Here is a 20,264-nt window from a genome sequence, read left to right on the forward strand (position 1 = left end):
CTCCCCAGCCTGCCCCCCCCTCCACCGCTCACCACCAGGCTGGGGTCCCCACAAGTCACGGCCCCCCGATACAACCACACCCTGCCAGCTGCTGGTGCCGACCCCAGCCTCACCCCGAGGAGGTAAAGACAGCATAAATAACCGGGTTCCTCACATCCTGGGTCTGCTGCACGAACACATCCTCTGGAGACAGAGGTAGAGGGTGCTGGGAGGGTGTCCCAGGCAGGAGCCCCAGGGTCCGGCCCAGTCCCGCCCACTCCTGCCCAGGGAAAGCCGCCAGGGGTGCCCTGACCAGCCTCCATCCCTCCCGTAGTAGCCACTGGACCCCACCCGGCTGCTACTACTCACGAAGCTCATCAAAGTGCGTCTCAATGCCATCCTCGCCTGGCACGGAGCAGACCAGCCGGGCCTTCAGGAATGTGCTCCACTTGTTGACCAGGCAGCAGTGGCCACCGTCGTCGTTCTGGGAGGCAAGGGGGCAGAGGGTGGGGTCGGATCAGCTCGCCCATCCCCATCCCCATCCCCCTGCTAGAGGAGGGCTGACAGTGCCCGGATGGGGCCCGCAGAGGGGCAGATGGGAGCCCTGCAATGCTTACCAGGCAGATCCGCCCAATGCGCGCATACACCGCAGGGCTCTGCGGCGCCTCCGCTGACCGCTCGCGGAAGAAGAAGTAGAGCTTGTCGTCATTGCGCTCAGCGCTGTCCGGGATGAGCTCCGCATGGATGAAAGAAGGGTCTGCAGGTGAGCAGGAGTCAGGACGGCGAGGCCTCCTCCACCACACCTCCTTCCCTCACAGGAACACCCTAACTCCCCCGCAGAGGAACATCCCACTCCCCAGCCAGTCACAGGGTTGGAAATTCCCCCCGCTACTGCTTCCTTAAGAGCAACATCCCAGAGGGGCGGTCCTGTCTGTCCCCTTCCCCAGGGCCGGCAGGATGCGCTCACCATTGAGCCACCGGGAGTTGTACTGATCTGTGCGCATGGCCGTCTGCTTTCCAAGCGTGCGGAAGATGGCTGCGTCCGTGCCCATGAAGTCGATGTACACGCCAGCATAGAGCTCCTCGTCTGTGGGCCAACAGGTCAGTCAGGGGGACTGCCCTTTGCAAGGACCAGGGTGCAGCCCAGAGGACCTCCAGGGCAGGGTCTTTTCTCTCCCGCAGGCTGCCCGGGGCACAATCAGATCACCCAGGGGTGGGGGGTGCTGGTCAGCGTTTAAGTGGCTCTGGGATTAAGTAGCAATGAGCTCTGATTAGCAGCAAGAGCCCATTTCTGTGGGTAGATACTCCCACCATGGCCGATTGCGAGCTGCTAACCCGAGGCCCCTGAATGTGGAGTTGGGAAGAGCCGTGGACACTACTGTATAGGATTTCCACCCCACTGCTACGGCAGATGTAAACAACCTCAAGAACACAGATAATAATAAAATGTAGTAAAATAATTAGGCAGTAATGAGTTTTGAGTCTTTTTACATTTTTAAAAGTAATTGTAAGTTTATGTAATTTAAATTTTAATCATAGCTGTGTTTAACAGCCAGCTCACAAGATGCCAGAAAACTGACCAACCATGCTGACTCCAAGCCTTCCTTCTAGCCTCCCCCAGGGCAGGCCCTGTTTCCCCGTCAGACTCCCTGGTCTGGGCTCTACCATCAGGCTAGGACCTTCTCACTTGCCAAGAGGCGGAGGATAATGCCCATCCCCTGCTCTGGGGGCCTTTCGCAGGCCTGGAAGTGGCAAGGTGCCCAGCAGCTGCTCTGACAGGCAGACTGGGCTGGGCGGCCAGGAGACAGGCACAGTGCAGGGACCAGGATCAGCGGTGGGCTCGCCCCACCTGTGGGTAGGGGCAGCAGCTGCTCCTCAGGCCCCAGACAGGACCCCTACTCAGGGAACATTCCCTCAAGCGTCCTAGACACCTGGCCAGACAAGAAATAAACTCCCCAGCTGGTCCCAGGGCCAGGACTCCCTATTAGCGCCTCCTGTGGGCCCCTCCCAGCCACAATGAGGACATGGGACGGGACTATAGGACCAGTCCTTACAACAACCCCGAAGCAGACTCAACCTGTTTTCTCCTCCAAGAAGCCTGAGGCCCGGAGGGTTCTGGCCTTTGCATGGATCTGGCCTCCTCAGCACCCAACCAAGGAGCTGGGTGGAGGGTCACACACACAGCTGCCTGGTCTCTAGCCCTCAGCTCACACCAGGGTCTATCTGTATCCCTCTCCCTGCTAGGTGGGGCCCCACTGAGGGGGCTCAGGGCCAGCAGGTTCACCCCAAGGTGAGTGTTGGTGCCACAACCTCCACTTCAGCGGCAGAGGCCACGCTTTCAGGCTGCAAACCAGGGGGGGAGGGCACTCACTGATGAGGGCTGAGGCTGTGTCCAGCTTGGGGTCGTATGGACACTTGCCCTTCCCTGACTCGAGTCTCTCAGGCTCCAGGTAGAAGATGTAATCCTGCAGGGCAGAGGGGGGCTCAGCTTCGTCTAGGTTGCTCCCACAGCCAGGAAGGGCAAAGGTCGTCAGGTCCCCCCCGGTAAAATCGAGCCCCCAGGCATACCCTGAAGCCACCCCTCCTTCACTCCCCAGATCTCTGTGGGTTTTAACTGTCCAGCCAGGTGTCCCAGAGCAGGGCCACACTGGAGGCTCCAGGGAACGTGCTGCCCGGTCCCAGGTTTCAGAGGGCTCTGCTCTGGGGGCCATGAGAAGTACATGGGGTGGGCTTCTAGGGCTGGAACCCCTCCATGCCAACCGGCCCAAGCAGACACTGGCTGGGCCCCCTTGGGCCATAAAGGCACAGCTTTGTGAGCTGTGGCTGCCTGTCCTGGGCCAAGAAGAGGCTGCCAACCCGATCAGGGCAGGGGAAAGTGGCCAAGGGCCTGGGCCCTGTCCTTCGCCACCAGGTCCCATCAGGTCAGAGGGCTCTGAGGTCACTGTGTCCCCAGGCTTTGTGCCCTACCTATGGTCCTCAGGACAGACTAATAGAACATAGCCTTTTCCCGGCCCCTTCAGCAAAGCCCCCAGCTCCACCTGTCTCCTCAGGGAGCTAGGAGCTGAAGGGTCCAGCCCAGGCCACACGGAAGTCACAAGCCCCGAGCGCCTCCAAGCCCAGCCCTGAAGCTGCTAGGAGGAAGGTTGGCAAAGGCCCCGGACCAGGGTGAGCTCACGGGGAGAAGGGAGGGAAGGGAGAGAGGCACACAGGCAGAGAGGGGTGGCAGCGGGGGGCAGGGATGGGGATGGTGATGGGAAGGTGTACACAGGCCTACTTCCAGTTACACTTTGCACATGCGACTTCCTGCACACACAGCTTGGCACGCATCACTGCCAGCACACAGCACTGGGCACACACACGCAGTCTGAGCGGTCCCACTTTTCAGCACTGCCCGCCATAGACACGCACGCTCAAGTGACCATTTGCTCTCATACACCGGCAGCCCCTGCTCCCTCTGCCCGCCCCTGCCCAGCCCCAGCCCCCCCAGCCCAGTCCCGGGTCATGACCAGCAGACAGATATCTCTGCTCCTCCCCCACCCCCGGGAAGAAAGTCCCAAGCATGTGAGTGTGCAGAACACCTGTGCTAACCGGTGATCCGTGGGAGGCAAGGGGCATGAAGCCTTGAGAGTGACATGTCAGACTGCACACGTGTGCCATGTTCTCTCGCTGGCTGCTCGAGAGCAAACTGTATGTGCCAAGTGTGTGTTGGTGTGTGCTTATGCATGTCTACACACATGTGCTCTGAGGGCGGAGGCATGGCGGTCCCCAGGGCTCTGTCTTCCCCACCTGGTGGCTTCATGCTTTCTTGCCTGCAGGGGTCACACTGAGGCTGACATGAATCCAGCTGGGACTGCCTTCAGAGTCACTGCAGAGAAGGGCTGGGAGGGGGCACAGAGACAGAGGGGAACCCTGGGGAGGCTGGCCCGGGTGCAGGTTCCTGGCTGGAGGCCAGGCCCTGGGGGAGCTCAGTCAGAGGCAGGGCTGCCTGGCAAGGGCCCGGAGGGAGGAGGCCCACCTGGCGTGGGGCTGTGGGTGTCGGGCGGAGGGCGCTGTCCGTGGCTCTGCTGCCTCGGCCTCTGACCACCTGCGGCTGGGTCCAGGGTGTGGCCTGGGAAGACGATGAACAGGGGTTAGAGCCAGGGGTGGCAGGGGCTGGGGGAGCGGGCTTGGGCTGCCAGCCTCTCACATCACACATGCCAGGAGCACACGGGAGCACGTATATGCACCTGTGCGTGCACACATACCCAGAGCTTGGCGCACACCTGCACACACATGTGCTCCCTAGGTCCAATCACTCTTACACACTCCCTACAAGGTCACGCCAGCTACACACATGCCCACATGGAAATGGAAAAGGGCAGAAGCGGGCAGGGTGGGGCAGAGCTGGGGAAGGGGCAGCTCTCCCACAGGCCGTGTGGCAGAAGCTGACCCAGGCGTCCAGCCTTCTGACGCTGAGGCCCCCGCCAGGACCTCTGGCTTGGCTGCAGAGCACGGTCCACAGGCACAGCCCAGAGAACTGCTGCCATGTATGGAGCGAACGCTTACTACAGGCCAGGCACAGCGCTAAGAGCTCTGGGAGTGTTAGCGCAGTGCCTCCTCCTCACACCGACCTGTGAGAAAGGCAACTATTAGCCCCCTTTGCAGGTAAGAAAACTGAGGCTCTGAGACGTGGAAGAAGTCACTCACCCAAGGTCACAGGGCTGGGAAGTGGCAGAGCTGGGGTTCAAGCCCTTCCTCCCATCGGAACCTCCAATGGGAGCAGCACAGGGTGGGGATGGGCGGGGCTTACCTGGGCCCTGCGGCCACGGTTTACATAGGTGCACATGGGGTTGTAGGCACCGGTCCCACACACATACAGGTGTGTCCGGTTCCAGGGCTGGATGAGCCTGACGAAGTTCCCGCACTCACCCTGGGGCCAGAGGAAAGACAGGTACCCAGATGCCTGCCTGGCCCCGCTGCCTCCCGGGGTGACCGGAACGCCACCCGTGTTTCCACCCGGGGAGCCCACCGCACTCACATTGCCATCCTTGCCTGAGAGCACACACTCCTCGATGCGCTGTGGGGAGGCCGCCCAGTGGATCTGCCGGAGATGGGGGTCAGGGTGCAGCCAGCTAGCCGAGGCCCCCCCAGCCCTGCAAGACCATGCCCCTCACCCCTCCAGTCCCCACCCGGGCTGGCCCTTACAATGAGGGGCTCGCGGTTGATGTCGTGCAGGTCCAGGGACAGCACGTAGTCCTTGCTGCCCACGTACATACGGTCGTGGTCCTCGTCCTTGAGCAGGATCCGATAGTCAGTGGTGTTGAGCAGGAAGTTGAAGAAGTGGGCGGTGCCTGTGGCCTTCAGCTCTGTGGGCAGAGGGCAAGGTAGCAATTGGGACCCTTGGAAACCATCTAGTCAAACCCTCTCTGGCAGAGGGGGTCGCCCACCACTTGGTCATCTTAACCCCCAGCCTTCCCTCCAAGGAATCCTTAGCTCCCTCTCTATTCCTTGACTTGCTGGCAGAAAAAAAAGGACAGGTGGGCAGGCCATGGGGGGCCACACCCAAAGCTAAAGCCCTGATTCATCAGCAAGCTCCGCCACTCTCTGGGTCCCAATGAAAGGGCAGTGGACAGAAGCCAGGGAGTGGGCTAGCATCAAAGAGTCTGCTCTGGCGGGGTTGATGCTCCCATGCTCAGGGTGCGGCCAGTGCCCACAGGAGCCTAACAGGGTTAATGAGTAGGAGGTGGGGGTCAGGCACATCCAACACAGCCCGCAGACGCTGGCACAGAGCCGGGGTGCCCTGTCCTTACCACCAGACAGAGGGCAAAGCTGGCACATAGCAAGGCCCCCACCTTGTCTGAGTGGGTTAGCCAGGACATGGGTAAGCCCTGCTGGAGCCGTACTGCCCAGCAGCCTGGGCTTCCCCCAGCCCCGCCAGGCTGCTAATGGCAGCATTCTCAGGCTACTTTGAAGCAGCCAGGGACAGCCTTTCCCAGGAAAGAGGTCCTCTTGGAATGTGGCAGTGTCCTCAGGGTTGGGGTAAGGTCCAGTTCAGTCCTCCCTTTCTTTTTCTTTTCTTTTTTTTTGTATTTTTTTTCTGAAGCTGGAAACGGGGAGAGACAGTCAGACAGACTCCCGCATGCGCCTGACCAGGATCCACCTGGCACGCCCACCAGGGGCGAGGCTCTGCCCACCAGGGGGCGATGCTCTGCCCCTCTGGGGCGTCGCTCTGTTGTGACCAGAGCCACTCCAGCGCTTGGGGCAGAGGCCAAGGAGCCATCCCCAGCACCCGGGCCATCTTTGCTCCAATGGAGCCTCGGCTGCAGGAGGGGAAGAGAGAGACAGAGAGGAAGGAGAGGGGGAGGGGTGGAGAAGCAGATGGGCGCTTCTCCTGTGTGCCCTGGCCGGGAATCGAACCCGGGACTTCTGCACGCCAGGCCGACACTCTACCACTGAGCCAACTGGCCAGGGCCAGTCCTCCCTTTCTTTTCTGCATGAGTCCTGCAGTTTGGGCCTCCCACCCCCAAGTTGCTGGGGAATGTCTTCCTCCCTGGGGATAAAGGACAGGAGGGAACTTGGCCAATGACAGGCCAATGACAGACACAGGACTTCCAGGAAACTTGGGAGTCTTCCTCTGGGAGCAGCAGAGCCAGGGGGTCCCCCTGGCAAGCCCCTCCCCCACTATCCCTTGCTATTTTTAGCTCAGCAGGAGAGGGAAGATTATAATGAGGGTGATGAATATTCACCAGCACAGGAGGTTTGAGATGGCAGCACACTTAGGAGCACATGCATGTCTGCACAGGGCCCAGGTATGCTCACATGCACACACGTGTCCTGAGTCAGATGAGGCATTCCCCCAGGAGATCATGCCCGACCCATCTCCCTAATCCACAGCTGGTTACCCATCTCACAGGTGGTTATTTATCTCACAGCTGGTTATTTATCTCACAGCTGGTTACCCATCTCACAGGTGGTAACCCAGCTCACAAGTGGTTACTCATCTCACAGCTGGTTACCTATCTCACAGGTGGTAACCCAGCTCACAAGTGGTTACTCATCTCACAGCTGGTTACCTATCTCACAGGTGGTAACCCAGCTCACAGCTGGTTACTCATCACACAGCTGGTTACCCATCTCACAGCTGGTTACCTATCTCACAGGTGGTAACCCAGCTCATAGGTGGTTACCCATCTCACAGCTGGTTACCCATCACACAGCTGGTTACCCATCTCACAGGAGGCTACCAGCTGGTTACCCATCTCAGCTGGTTATCCATCTCACAGGAAGTTACCCATCTCACAGCCGGTTACCCATCTCACAGCTGGTTATCCATCTCACAGCTGGTTACCCATCTCACAGGAAGTTACCCATCTCACAGGTGGTTACCCATCTCACAGGAGGTTACCCATCTCACAGCTGGTTATTTATCTCACAGGAGGTTACCCATCTCACAGCTGGTTATTTATCTCACAGGAGGTTACCCATCTCACAGGAGGTTACCCATCTCACAGCTGGTTACCCATCTCATAGGAGGTTACCCATCTCACAGGAAGTTACCCATCTCACAGCTGGTTACCCATCTCACAGGAAGTTACCCATCTCACAGCTGGTTACCCATCTCACAGGAAGTTACCCATCTCACAGCTGGTTACCCATCTCACAGGAGGTTACCCATCTCACAGCTGGTTACCCATCTCACAGGAGGTTACCCATCTCACAGGAGGTTATCCATCTCACAGCTGGTTACCCATCTCACAGGAAGTTACCCATCTCACAGGAAGTTATCCATCTCACAGCTGGTTACCCATCTCACAGGAGGTTACCCATCTCACAGCTGGTTATCCATCTCACAGCTGGTTACCCATCTCACAGGAAGTTACCCATCTCACAGGTGGTTACCCAGCTCACAGCTGGTTACTCATCTCACAGGGGGTTACCCATCTCACAGGAGGTTACCCAGCTCACAGCTGGTTACTCATCTCACAGGAGGTTACCCATCTCACAGGAGGTTACCCATCTCACAGCTGGTTACCCATCTCACAGGAAGTTACCCATCTCACAGGAAGTTATCCATCTCACAGCTGGTTACCCATCTCACAGGAAGTTACCCATCTCACAGGTGGTTACCCAGCTCACAGCTGGTTACTCATCTCACAGGGGGTTACCCATCTCACAGGAGGTTACCCAGCTCACAGCTGGTTACTCATCTCACAGCTGGTTACCCATCTCACAGGAGGTTACCCATCTCACAGCTGGTTACCCATCTCACAGGAAGTTACCCATCTCATAGGAAGTTACCCATCTCACAGCTGGTTACCCATCTCACAGGAGGTTACCCATCTCACAAGAGGTTACCCATCTCACAGCTGGTTACCCATCTCACAGCTGGTTACCCATCTCACAAGAGGTTACCCAGCTCACAGATGGTTACCCAGCTCACAGGTGGTTACCCATCTCACAGGAGGTTACCCGTCTCACAGCTGGGGCCCCCAAGGGGAAGGCCTGGAGAAGGAGAACAGCTGAGATCCAAGGCCCCAGACAGCTGACCCCACTCCATAAGTCAAGGTCACCCTCCACCTAGGCAGCTGTCCTGGAATGACCTGGCTGACCCTGACCCCTGCTGTGTGCTGGGGCCAGGAGCAGACCTGGGGGGACTGAGTGCAGCTTTGGACAGGGCTCCCGAATGTGCTGGGACGGGCGTGTGAGGTGGGCTGGCAGCCAGGGGACTCCCATGGCAGAACCAGAGCCCATATCTGAGGGGCTGGAGGGCAAGAAAAGGCCTTGCCCTGTCCAGCTCTGTCTGTGTGGTGACAAGAGAATACAGATGATGACCTTGGCCAACCTCTGGGACGCAGGGACGCCGAGGGATCAAAGGGCCGATCCCTGCCTGGCTGCGGCCTTGCCTGCCTGTCCAGCGGCGCCTCTGAAGTCCCGGGCAGGACAGCTTGGGCACCTGTCCTGCACCTGTTGTTGGGCCACTTGGAGTCCCCCCGCCTGGCCACTCAGCCATAGTGACAACAGGAAAGTAAACACTCCCCCACCCCCAGGGCCAGGAAGTGGCCCGAGAGGAAGTGGGGCTGCCAGCGGAGCCCCCCCAGGCTGGAACAGCCCGCCAGCGGTTATTTATACCCCGGCTGGGGGCATGGTTTGGTTGTGCCCTTACTGGTCCTGCTGGGACAAGGGGTGTTTGGGGGACAATGGTGGGGAGGGAGGCAGAGGCTCAAGTTGGCACTTTCAGACTCGGGCACTGGGAGTGAGGAAAGCTCCAAACATTTAGCCCCAGAAATGAAACGAACCATAATCCCTCCTCTCCCTCACCCTGGCCAGCCTTGGACCTCTAGCATCCAGGCCCTCCAACGCTGCCCCTCTGCCATGCTGTGACTCCCCATGGCCACGCCCCAGGTCCAAGCCCCCCTCCTGGGCTCCAGGCCCCAGCACTCCAGGCTCTGTCCCTGTCTGTATGAGGGGCAGAGGGCAGGACCCCCATTCAGATGAAGAAACAGATTTACACGGAGCAGAAGACTAGCCTTGATCTGACATCCTACCTCTCAAGCCTCCACGTCCCGACCCTGGGCAGAGGGAGAGAGGGGTATTGGGAGCCTCTCAGTCAGCCAGCACCTACTGTGTGCAAAGCCCTGTGCTCCTAACACCCACTTCACAGATGTGGACATGAAGGCACAGAGAAGGGAGGTGACATGCCAGGGCGCACGGAAGGTGGGATTCCCACCGAGGCCCATGGCCTTTTGGAGTTGGACCAAGGCAAAGCCACTCCTGGTGGTGGGGACTGCCCACTGGGATGGCCAGGGCCAGAAGGTGACTTGTCCTGCCTTGACAGGGCAGATGCACATGACTCAGGACCCTTGGGATCCCTTCCAGTGGCCACGGGATATGGCGTCAATGGCTCTGTTGTCACAGGACATGATGCTTTGGTGACTGTGGAAACTTGGTGGGGGCAGGGGAGGAGTGGGACAAAAGGTTAAAAATCTGAGTTGGACGGGGGCTCTGGAGTTGGCTTCACGACCCCAGCCAGGGCCCTCTGGCTCTGAGCCTCCTGCTCCTGCCTGGACCACCTCTCAGGCCCTGCCCCCCGCCATCTTTTATGGTGCATCTCTGCCTTGGCGGGAGAGGAAGCTCCTTCCCCACAGAAGGCCTCCCAGATGTCACCATGTCTTGGAGGACACCCATCTGCAGGCCCAGTACTTGCCTCCCCATTTCCTAGTGCTGTTGTGCGAAATGGAGGGGGCCACGGGCAGGAAGGGGCTTCCTCCTGACTCAGCCCCCACTCTCCCCTAACTCCAACCCCGCTCCGCCCTACCCCAGACCCACAGGAGCAGAGTAAGACCCCAAATCATCCATTCGAAGACAGCTTCCCGAAGGGGAAACTGAGGGGAGAGGGTGGGAGTTCCCCAGGCGCCCCGAGTAAACCGGGTGTGGGAACTCTGGCCTTCTCCACCGAGGGCTGGAGGGCTCCGCTCGCTCACGCCAGGCTGTGGGAAAGAACGAGAGCAAGGGGCCCCATGACAGCCCCAGCTCCGGGGGGCGGTGCTCACCTCACGTCATCCTGGTGCCCTGTCCCCACTTCCCACTCTACCGCAGGGCAAAGCAACAGGAGCCTTCATTGCTCCAAGAAGCCCGGGGCAGGACAGGAAGCCGCCGCGTGGCGCTCTGCACCCTGCTCTGACACCTGCAGCGTTGGCAGGGCTGGCTCCAGCTGGACCCCAGCCTCTCTAAGGAGCGGGGACTTGGGCCAAGGACCTGGGGGCCAAGGGGTCACTGGCGAGTATGTGGCTGATGTGGACCCAGCCTGGTCACGCCTTCAGGCTGGTCTCCACCTCTGCTCTACTTGTCCCAGGCCCAGCTCTGATGGCAGGAGTGCCACCTCTCTCCCGTCCCCATGGCAACACTGAGGGAGGGGCCAGGCACTGTGGGTGTTGGGTCTCAAGTCTGGATAAGCTTTGACCTTGGGGAGGGACAGTGATGTGCTTGGGCAGTACCTCCTGGGAAGGGCACCCCACCCCCATACCCTCACCCAGGCTGGGCACAGGTTGGGTGGAGCCACATCCGGAAGGCTTTTCCCGTACTCGTCAGGGAAGGAAGAGCCTTTTCTGGCATCAGACACCTCATTTCCGCAGCCGTTCCCGCCTCTAGTCCTACCCCGTGGCCCAGAATGGCCTGGCAAAGGCCCAGATGCAGGAGTGTTCTCAGTGTGGAGGGGGCTTTGTCTGGGGGTCTCCATGTCCTCGTCTCTGGAAGCAACTGATGTTGCCTGACATTAAGGGAGGTGGTGGGCGAGGGCAGCACCGAGGAGGCGTGTCTGCAGCCTCGGCCCCCCCACCCCCCGCAGACCCCGAGGGGGAGGGCCCTGACCCCTGCAGACTGTCTCTAGGACACCGGGTCTGCTGCGAAAAGGGGGCCCTTGGAGCAGAGGTGGGCGCCCGCCCCCTTGGTTACAGCTCCACAAAGCAGCAGGCCCTGACTGACAAGGTCCCTGCTGCTGGCTGTGCTTGGGTATTGGGGGTGATAGACAGGTCCCTGCAGCCCAGCCCTGACCTCTGACCTCACGTGGGCTGGTGCAGTCCTAATCCCCAGGCCAAAGAGAAATGAGCTTAAGGGCCCAGCGTGGGGGCGCTGGCCAGGGTCTGGCAGTCCTTCATCCTCAGCCCTCCTGACGAGGAAGACTGAGGCAGACGAGGAGACGACGGGAGCAGGGGCAACGACATGACTCCCGACTGTCCCCACTGGACACCCCCGGGGCTCTAGGGAAGGATGGCCCCAGCTCCGTTCCCATCTCCCCAAAGCTTCAAGGGGCCCCAGAAGAAGGCCCAGGGGCTAGGCTGGCCCCCTGGCTCCTGGCCTAATCCTCTTTTAATAAGTGGCCAGCCGGAAGGCCTCAGCCCCTGGCCACAGCCCTGCAACCCTGGGAGCCCCAGCCGGGCGGAGCTGGGGGCAGGGCCACCCCAAAGCCTGCACGTACCTTACCCCCTGCCCAGCATACCCACCTCCCCCACACCCCAGTGCCGAGGCTCCAGCACTGGCCAGGCCCACCCAGGCCCAGCATCAGCAGGATGGACCAGCGTGACACCTGCCTGGTGTTCCCAGAGGTCCTCTCTCGGGCCCTTCCCCTGTGTCCAGGTCCAGCTCCCAGAGGGGCTAGGCAGGGGGGCTGTCACTGATGGTCTGGGGCTGGCTCTCCTGGTCCCCCCACCCCCATCCCAGGATGTCTGGATGGAAAGCCCTAGAAGTCAGATCCAGGGTTTTGCCTTGGGTTTAAGTCGCATCCTCCTACACGAGGCAGGCTCCAGGTCCCTCTGGCCCTGAGCCCCTCAGTCTCTGTCCACTCCAATCCCACCCCTGAGCCAGGCTCTCCAGACTGGAGACCCCGCGGCCTCAGGAGCGTCCACACTTAGCCCTCTCAACCCCCAGGCAGGTGAGCCAGGTCGATGCCAACACAACCAGACCAATTACAGCGGCACTCACCCAATTAGCAACTAATTATGGCCTCTAGTCCATTCAACGTAATTAACATGTAAATGACTCGGCATGTTTATATTCAATAACTACTCTGATTGAATCGAATTTAAATGTCTGAACTGGGGACCCAGTTACCAGTTACACATTCACCACCTACAGCTGCCTCTTCCTGGGACTGTCGGCTCCTCCAGGGGAGAGGGACCCAAGGACACAGTGGAGGGTGGAGGGGCAGGCGCCTCGACACTGGCCCAGCCTTGGCAAGAGCGGGGATGGGTGTAGCTCTGCATCCCTGACATGCCTATCCCAGGGGTGTGGGGAGGCAGGGAGTTGGAGGAGCCTCCAATGGAATCCTCAAGATGGGAAACCCTCTGCAATGAGGGGCCCCTTCTTAAGGGCTACTGTAAACATCCCAGCTATTCAGTAAACACCAAGCTGGACAGGAGCCTGAGAGAGGAGCCACCCAGCTAGGCTAGAGCTCCACTGCCGGCTCCCTTCCCACTCGCAGGGCTGGGGCTGGGCCTGGGGCAGAGCCTGGGGCTGTGGCTGGGCCTGGGGCAGGGGCTGGGCCTGGGGCAGAGCCTGGGGCTGTGGCTGGGCCTGGGGCTGGGCCTGGGGCAGAGCCTGGGGCTGGGGCTGTGGCTGGAGCAGAGCCTGGGGCTGTGGCTGGGCCTGGGGCTGGAGCTGGGGCCAGAGCTGTGGCTGGGGCAGATCCTGGGGCTGTGGCTGGGACTGGGTCTGGCCCTGGGGCTGGGGACTGAAGGCTGGGGCAGAGGCTAGGCCTGGGACCGGGACTGCGGCACACTGTTCCCACGCCCGTTCCGCCCCAGCGCCCACCTGCTCCGCCCAGGAGAGGACAGGCTGGGGGTACAGGAAAAGCCAGGGGGCAAGGGGCGGCAGGGCCACTCCCTGGCACACAGGCTAGCCGGAACCAGAGGTCCTATACCTCCCTGGCAGGATGTCAGTGACTTTCAACCATTCTGTCCCAGCAGGTAGGGGCTCCTCAGCCCAGGTGCCCCCGCCAAGCCCCACGGTACCTGATTGTACCAGGTCTGGGTGGTGGCTCAGGGGCCAAGAGGTCCTACAGGGACCCTAAGTTCACAAGCTGATGATGAGAAGGTCTGGCATTGACCGGCCAGGCCGAGCTCAGAGCCGTCACCCCCTCGGAAAGGACGCAGCGGGGAAGGGAGCTGGCCCGGCGGGCAGGGCGGCCCTGTGCCCGGAACAGGAAGACGGGGCCAGGCGGGCAAGCGGCTCACAGAGGAATGTGCCCCAAGAAGGGTGGCGGGGGCAGGGAGACAGGTTGGCTGTGAGGGGGAGGGCCGCACTGACCCACTTTTCAGGTGGGGACAGTGAAATGACCACCATGCCTCCCGTTCCACAGGCCCAGGGGCCTGCCCCTCCTCCCACATTCCAGACCTGGCCCGGAAACCCCTCACTCCTTCCTCAGCCACCTCCTCCTCCCTGCGACTGCAAAAGACAACAAACTCTCCATGGCTCATTTACCCCGATAAATCAACCAGACAGACAGGCCAGGATGGGACAACAGGCTCAGCCCCCATCTCTGCTGCCCTCCTGGACTCCTGGGGTCCCTTCGCATCACCTACCCAAAGATTCCCAGTTTGTCCCGACAGTCTTAGCCCTCTGCTCAACATTTGGGTAGGGAAACTGAGGCACTGCACAGCCAGATGTGTGCTCAGGGTCAGCCTTGGGGGAGCAGTGTGGCTGAGTCAGGAGCCCACGCGGGAAGGTCTGTGGTGGGACAGGAAGGTGTTGCACAAAGTGACAGCACGGGCCCTGAGCAGAGGCCCCCCGTTCAGCGATGCAGGAGACCAGACTACGACATCCAGCTGCTGTCGTGCCCGTGCCAGTGTATGACCCACAGAAGCCAAGCACGCTGGCCGAGCGGCACGGACACAGACTCTGCCCTGGAAGGGAAATGAGGGCATCACCGCCGAGCCTTCAGCGGGAAGAACCACAGCTCTTGGCTAAGAGCGGAGAGCTCAGAGGAAAGAGCATGTCCGGGTAGGAAGCCAAGGACGGGTCAGGGTGGTGATGGGAGGGGGTGGAGGCAAGTGAGGTGTGGATGGGGGAAGGAAGGAAGGAAGAGCGGGGGAAGGGGGGCCTGGAGCCGAGGCCACATGCTCCAAAGCTTCCTGATCCCCAAAGGGAGCTATGCTTTGGGGCTGTCCCTGCCTGCGGAGATGCCAGTACGTGCAGGGCGGCCCCAGTGCAAACGCCACCAGTCAGCCGAGCAAGGCCCCCTCCCCCAGGCTGGCCTCCTGAGTCCTCAACAGCCACCACCTGGCCCCATCTTTGCTGGGTCAGAACCGGTGGTCGAGGGCTGGACCCCAGGAAGCTTCTGCTCGCTCTCTGGGGCTGCTCAGCAGCCTTGAGTCGGGCTGGGGGGTGGGGCTGCAGACCCCCCAGGCTCAGGCACCCACGTGAGCGGGGTTTGGGGTTCAGACCGAAGCCTTCTGGCATCCAGGCCTCTGGCAAAGGCCCTCTTGCTATTTCTAAGAAAAATGCAGCAGGAATCTTCTCTGCTTCTCTGAAGTGCCAAGGGCCCCATTGAGGCGGGGCTCAGATTCCCAAGACAGCGCCTAGCCAGGCCAGATCAGGCCAACAAGCTCTCCGCCCAGCTGTGCAGATGCCCGAGTGAGCCGCCCAGGTCTGGTCACCCCAGCACAAGCTGCAGAAGTCAGAACAGTGCCTGCAGAGGGGCCGCTGCAGCTGACCGGGGAGCTCAGTCCTGGAGAGCCCCCTCCAAGGCATCCCCTCCCCAAATGCATCTCTAGCACTAGATCTCCCCACAGTGGGGATGTGTCACCTCTGCTGGAATTAAAAAGAGCTTAAAAATCCCAAGGAGAAATTGCAAAGTACATCCTGGCACCAAGTGCAAGCCTCCCTCCAGCACTTTGCCTTTCCTCAGGTGCTACAGCACACACACCTGCTTCTGCTCCTGCTCCTCCCTCTCCCCCAATCTCCCTTCCCCTATTTGAGATGTAGCCTCCTCCATGAAGCCTGCCGAGATGGCCATAGTAGCTGTTCTCCTCCTGACCCCACTCTCCCCACAGGGCTTTGGGTCCCTCCTGCAGCCCTTTCTAAACACCATCCTGGGACTACTAGGGCACCTCCCTGATCAGCCCTCTCCTAAATGCCATCCTCAGCACAGCTCCTGGTTACTGAGACTTCCTTCCCTGGGCCGCAACTGTACTCACAAAGTTAATCCTCCCGAACAACACGATGAGGCTGGTACCATTTGTAACCCCATTTTACAGACGAGGTAACCGGGACACAGAGGGACTTTGCTACTTGAGGTCCACCCACAGCCAAAATGCTTGCAGGGCAGCCTGAGCCTTCAGAATGCCACTTCCACAGGGCCAGGGAGAGACCGGGATTTGAAGAAGCTAAGCCACTAGGCCGAGGTCATCCAGCTGACAAGGATAGAATGGGGTCTGTCTGCCTTCCCAGCCAGCCCTCTCAACCACCACCCACCTCTGCACTCTACCAAAGTCCAGTGCCCCACGCCCTACCCTGGGGCGGGGGGCTGCAGGTCTCCCAGGAGTCAGGAGCCAGGCACCCATGGCTCTGAAGACACGGGCTGGGCCTGCACCTTCTCTGGAGAGGTCACAGGGTTGGGGTGCAAACATGCAGGTGCAGACAGCCAGGAGCCCACTCCGAAGCTGCGGCCTCCTGAGCCACAGGGTGAGAGAGACGCTTTTATGGGCTGGGATGAGATCTTTATCTTGGCGGTTTCTCTTTAAATTCTTTACGATTACGAAGCAGCGGGGGCTGCCAAGGAACATGATTTACTTCTTGAGCATGCACCAGCTCCTCGCTCAGTGCCAAGGGAAGCTGGAGCCAGGGAGGGAGGGGCGGGTGTTGTACCAGGGAACCAGAGACCAGACCTCTGCCGCTGAGGCCTGACCAGAGGCGGTCCCATCGGAAGCTTGGCTGGACCCAGCAGGACCACAGCTGAAGGCCTCGGCCCCGGCCTGGCTAACTCAGGCGGGGCCTCAGACAGGTTCCCTGCAAGCACAAGAACCTGTCCCCACTCTCTCCAAGGGCCGGTTCTGGCCAGCTGAGGGGCGAGGTGCCAGCCCCCAGGACCTCCCAACTCCCAAAGTGGCCACTTCCAAGTTCCCTCTCAGGAGGGAAGCAGCTCCCATTTCCAGGAAAGCTGATCCAAAATGCAGGGATCTGGGCTCAAGTTCATGAGCTGGGTCTTCCTTCCTCCCTCTTTCCTGGCTCATCCTGGAACCCACACCCATTCTGGTTTGCTAGCTCCCAATATCCCTGTGGCTGTCTAAGCCACCTGAGTCCTCGCCAGCACCCTGCTGCCACCCTGGGTCTCCGAGCTCCTCACCTCCTCTCCCACCATCTGAAGGGAGCCCCTAGGGGTAAGGGTGGGCCCTCTAACTCCCACCTCCACCCCTGGGCACAACCCCCACCCACTGCGACCCCCTGGCCCTGCGATCTCATCCTCTTCTAACAAGGCAGCCTGGAGACTGACTCCCTGGTGCCACATGCACATGGTTTAAGTGGTGGCACTGTTCTGGGCCGCCGGGGCCACGAGCCCCTGAGACACAGGGGCAGACGGACCCACATCCCCCATTCCTTCTCCAGGAACCAGGGCTACTGTGGACACAGGAGCTCTTGTCTCTCCAGGACCCTGGTTTTCGTTTTCTGAGGGGAGAGAGCTTCCTCGGGGCGTGAGCACCTGCCCGGTGTGACCTCAGTCCTCGCCTTGGCAGGCGAGGCCGGGAAGACTGAAGCCAGCACTGCGGGGCCCTGGCACCTGGCCCCTGAGCTGGGGGACAGGGCTGGGCCTGCATCCCCCAGGCGCCCTCCACTCTGCTGGGAGAGGCTCAGACATCAGGCAGAGCCAGGCTCCATCTTGGTCCTGCTCCTGAGTGGCTTGGGGAGCCCCTAGGTCTCAGGCCTCACAGGAAACCTGGGGAGGGAGGCCCCCTCAGGCCTTGGAGGGGCCACCGCTTGGTTATCATCAGAGGCACCTACAGTTATTTCTATTATTGGCATCTTTCCTGACCTCCTCTGGTAAGATAACCTCCTGTTCCACATCCCTACCCCTGCCTCAGTTTTCCCAGCAGCCCAGCACCTCAGGTCATCTCATGCCCTCTTTCCCCCACCAAGCACCTCTTGGCCCCAAGTGCTGGCCAAAGCCAGCCCAGGCAGCAGCAGTGTATCGTGGGGTGGCTTCCTGGTGAAAAGTAAACATTCCCCAAGCTGAACAAAAGACCTGGCAGGGCCCTGGGACCTCCCTGCTGCAGCCAAGGTGGTGCCCTCTCAGGGTGGGGGAAGGAGAGCTTTTTCTCCTGGACCCGGCCCGTGACTCTGGGCTTCAGGGGACTCCAGGCCCAGGCAAGGAAGGGTGGAAGGAAGAGGGTCCTACCATCCAGGCTCTCTCGTCCCAAACATCCATGAGCTCCCTAACAATACCTTGCCCACTCCTGGCAATTTTCCCCACTTGAACCCTCACTTCTGCCCAACCTTGGCTGTGCTGCAGATGGAGGCTCAGGAGGTGGGGTGCAGGAGCCCCAACTCTGATGCAACCCGGATCCCTTGTCCCCTACACCCTCTTCGCTTTAGGCCTGGCTGGGGTGCCCAGGCAGACGGGCAGGCAGCAGGCCCAAGTCTGGCCCAGTTCCTGCCTTTGTCCCTTTATCTGCCCTGGGTAGGATGGCCCCTCGTGCCAGCACCACCCAACAGCAGCAGGACCCAGACGGGGGAGGGGACGAACCTAGGCCAAGTCCCTGAGGCCTGGTGTGCCAGCTCTTACATCTATCTAAGGCACAGATGGAGAAACTGAGGCATGGAGCCAGTGCTTGAGAGCACCCCTCTCTGTGCGCCTCTTGTGTACCTAGGAGGAGAAGCCCCTACTTTCCCCGCCCCTGGCCTGGCTGTGTGACCCCAGTTTCTGTAGGTGTTGGTCTCCGTTCTCACTCTACAAACACCTGGTGAGGACTTACTCCTCACCGAGGGCCACGTTGTGGATGTGAGCTGGCCGAGACGCCCAGCCTGGAGCCTGGTGCCCAGTAAGTGCCAGGCTCCCAGGTGGCGCAGACAACTGGGTGTCCCTTGTCTTTCAACCGCTTTGGCTGTCAGTACCCTCTCTTGTGCACTGCCGAGTCTTCCGTACTCAGCATAGGGCCTGGTGTGTGGCAGGTGTCTGTATCTGCTACAACTAAGTGACACTAGCCATAAAACTAGGACATGAGATCAAGTGGGAAGCAGGAAAGACCACTCAGGGCAGGGCCACCTCTGTGTGCAAAGGCAGGGAGGCCCAGGGACGGGTGGCCCCGGGGACCTCGCAGCCCCACCCCGGGCTGCTGGGGCCGTCAGCACCACCACAGGCTGGCTGCCAGGAGCTGGGCTTTTAGTCACCGCGGGTGTTGGCTTCAGAGCTAATTGAGAGGGAATCGACCTGACTGATGTGGGCGTCAGGCGTCGACAAGACCAGGACACCAGGGTTCTATTTCTGGCCTCACTTCTGCCTCCTGCCTGACCTTGGCCTTGCCCAGGCCTCGGTTTCTCTTTCTGGAAAACAGGAACAAAAGGCTTTGTCCCTTTGGCCCTGGACATCCAAGAAGGTTTAAAAGGAGCCTCGTCCTTCCTGCTACCTCTCATGGATCTCCAGGGTGATGACAAAAATAACGCCCAGAGTAGATGTCTGGGCCCCAAGGTTCCTGCAGTTGGGGGACCAAGCCACCCTTCCTTCCCTCTGGGCTGTAGGAGAAGGAAAGGGAGTGAGGCCCCTTTAAGATGGGTTAATCTGCTCTGAGGAATTCCACCAGAGAAGGTGGAGGTGTCAGCAGAATAAGTATCTCATCTTCCAGGCGCAGGAGAGGGGGCTGCTTTCACACACCAAGCGGATTCCCTCTTCTGCCCACTGCTCAGGCCATGCACCGGACCCCCTCCAGGCCCAGTCTCAGACATTCTTTCCCTACCATCCCCATCACAGTGCAGGGTCAGGATAAGGCTAGGGGAGGGGCTCTGCTGGGGAACATGGGAACATAGGAACACGGTGAGGTGACGGCTGGGTCCCAGCCAAGCCTGAGGAAGGAAAGAGGTTGGCCCAGCCTTTCACCCCAATATGTGTGCCCGGAAATCTGGCCTGCCAGGGCTGAGTCAACCCCACCCAGGGCAAGCGGCTGGACAAAGTGACCTCAGGCCAGAGGAGGGCCACCAAGGCTGAGAAGTCAGGAGTGACCGCAGGCCCCCCAGGCTCCAGCATGGCCACGGCCCCTGGTCCCAGGCTGAGAGCAGACTCTTCGGATCACATACACCTTGGAGGGAGTGGCTAGTGAGTGAGCCCTCTGTACAGCTTGCCACACCCGGTCCCCTGCCCTGCCCGGTGGGTCAGGTGCTGAGGGGATGAAGCTGTGGAACCAGCTTCTCTCTCTGCAGACCCCAACCCATCATTAAAACTTCCAGGCACTTCCAAAGCAAGGTGCTCCCTGGGGATCTCAGGGGCTTAAGCTTGTCACCATAGCACAGGCTCTCCCAGATCTCACCAGGTGGCCTGACCCCCAGTCACAGCCAACAGCACCCTCCCCAGGTCCTGGGAGCCACGCCCACCTGAAGACCCACGGGCAGCTTCCTCAAGCACCCACATCCCTGCGAGCAGGTCCTGCTCCTCCAGCTTCCCGAAGTCTCAGTATCTGCAGGACCATCTGACCCTCCATCCCAGGGACTTCCTGGGGCAGAACCAGACACATAGCAGTGGCAAGGAAGGGCCTCTGCAAACACAAGTTTGAAAGGAGTCACAGCTGCAACAGAGTGTCACAGAGGGAGACACTCTGCGGACCTGAGGC

General features: G+C 60.4%; 1 protein-coding gene across 2 annotated transcripts in view; it reads right to left on the bottom strand.

The window, feature by feature from the left end:
• Positions 1–20,264, bottom strand: part of SEMA3F (semaphorin 3F) — a 30,361-nt gene that overhangs the window by 5,175 nt on the left and 4,922 nt on the right. The window contains exons 3-11 of one of the 2 annotated variants that reach the window (XM_066244580.1): positions 5,164–5,324; positions 4,997–5,059; positions 4,769–4,888; positions 3,995–4,087; positions 2,351–2,444; positions 947–1,066; positions 597–736; positions 349–463; positions 114–183 (exon numbers count right to left, since the gene is read on the bottom strand). In XM_066244580.1, coding sequence (XP_066100677.1) covers positions 114–183; positions 349–463; positions 597–736; positions 947–1,066; positions 2,351–2,444; positions 3,995–4,087; positions 4,769–4,888; positions 4,997–5,059; positions 5,164–5,324 — 976 coding nt within the window. The remainder of the gene's footprint in view (positions 1–113; positions 184–348; positions 464–596; positions 737–946; positions 1,067–2,350; positions 2,445–3,994; positions 4,088–4,768; positions 4,889–4,996; positions 5,060–5,163; positions 5,325–20,264) is intronic. The other variant, XM_066244581.1, reaches the window with a different exon arrangement.

This window comes from Saccopteryx bilineata, chromosome 10 (assembly GCF_036850765.1).
Source record: "Saccopteryx bilineata isolate mSacBil1 chromosome 10, mSacBil1_pri_phased_curated, whole genome shotgun sequence".
NCBI lineage: Eukaryota > Metazoa > Chordata > Mammalia > Chiroptera > Emballonuridae > Saccopteryx > Saccopteryx bilineata.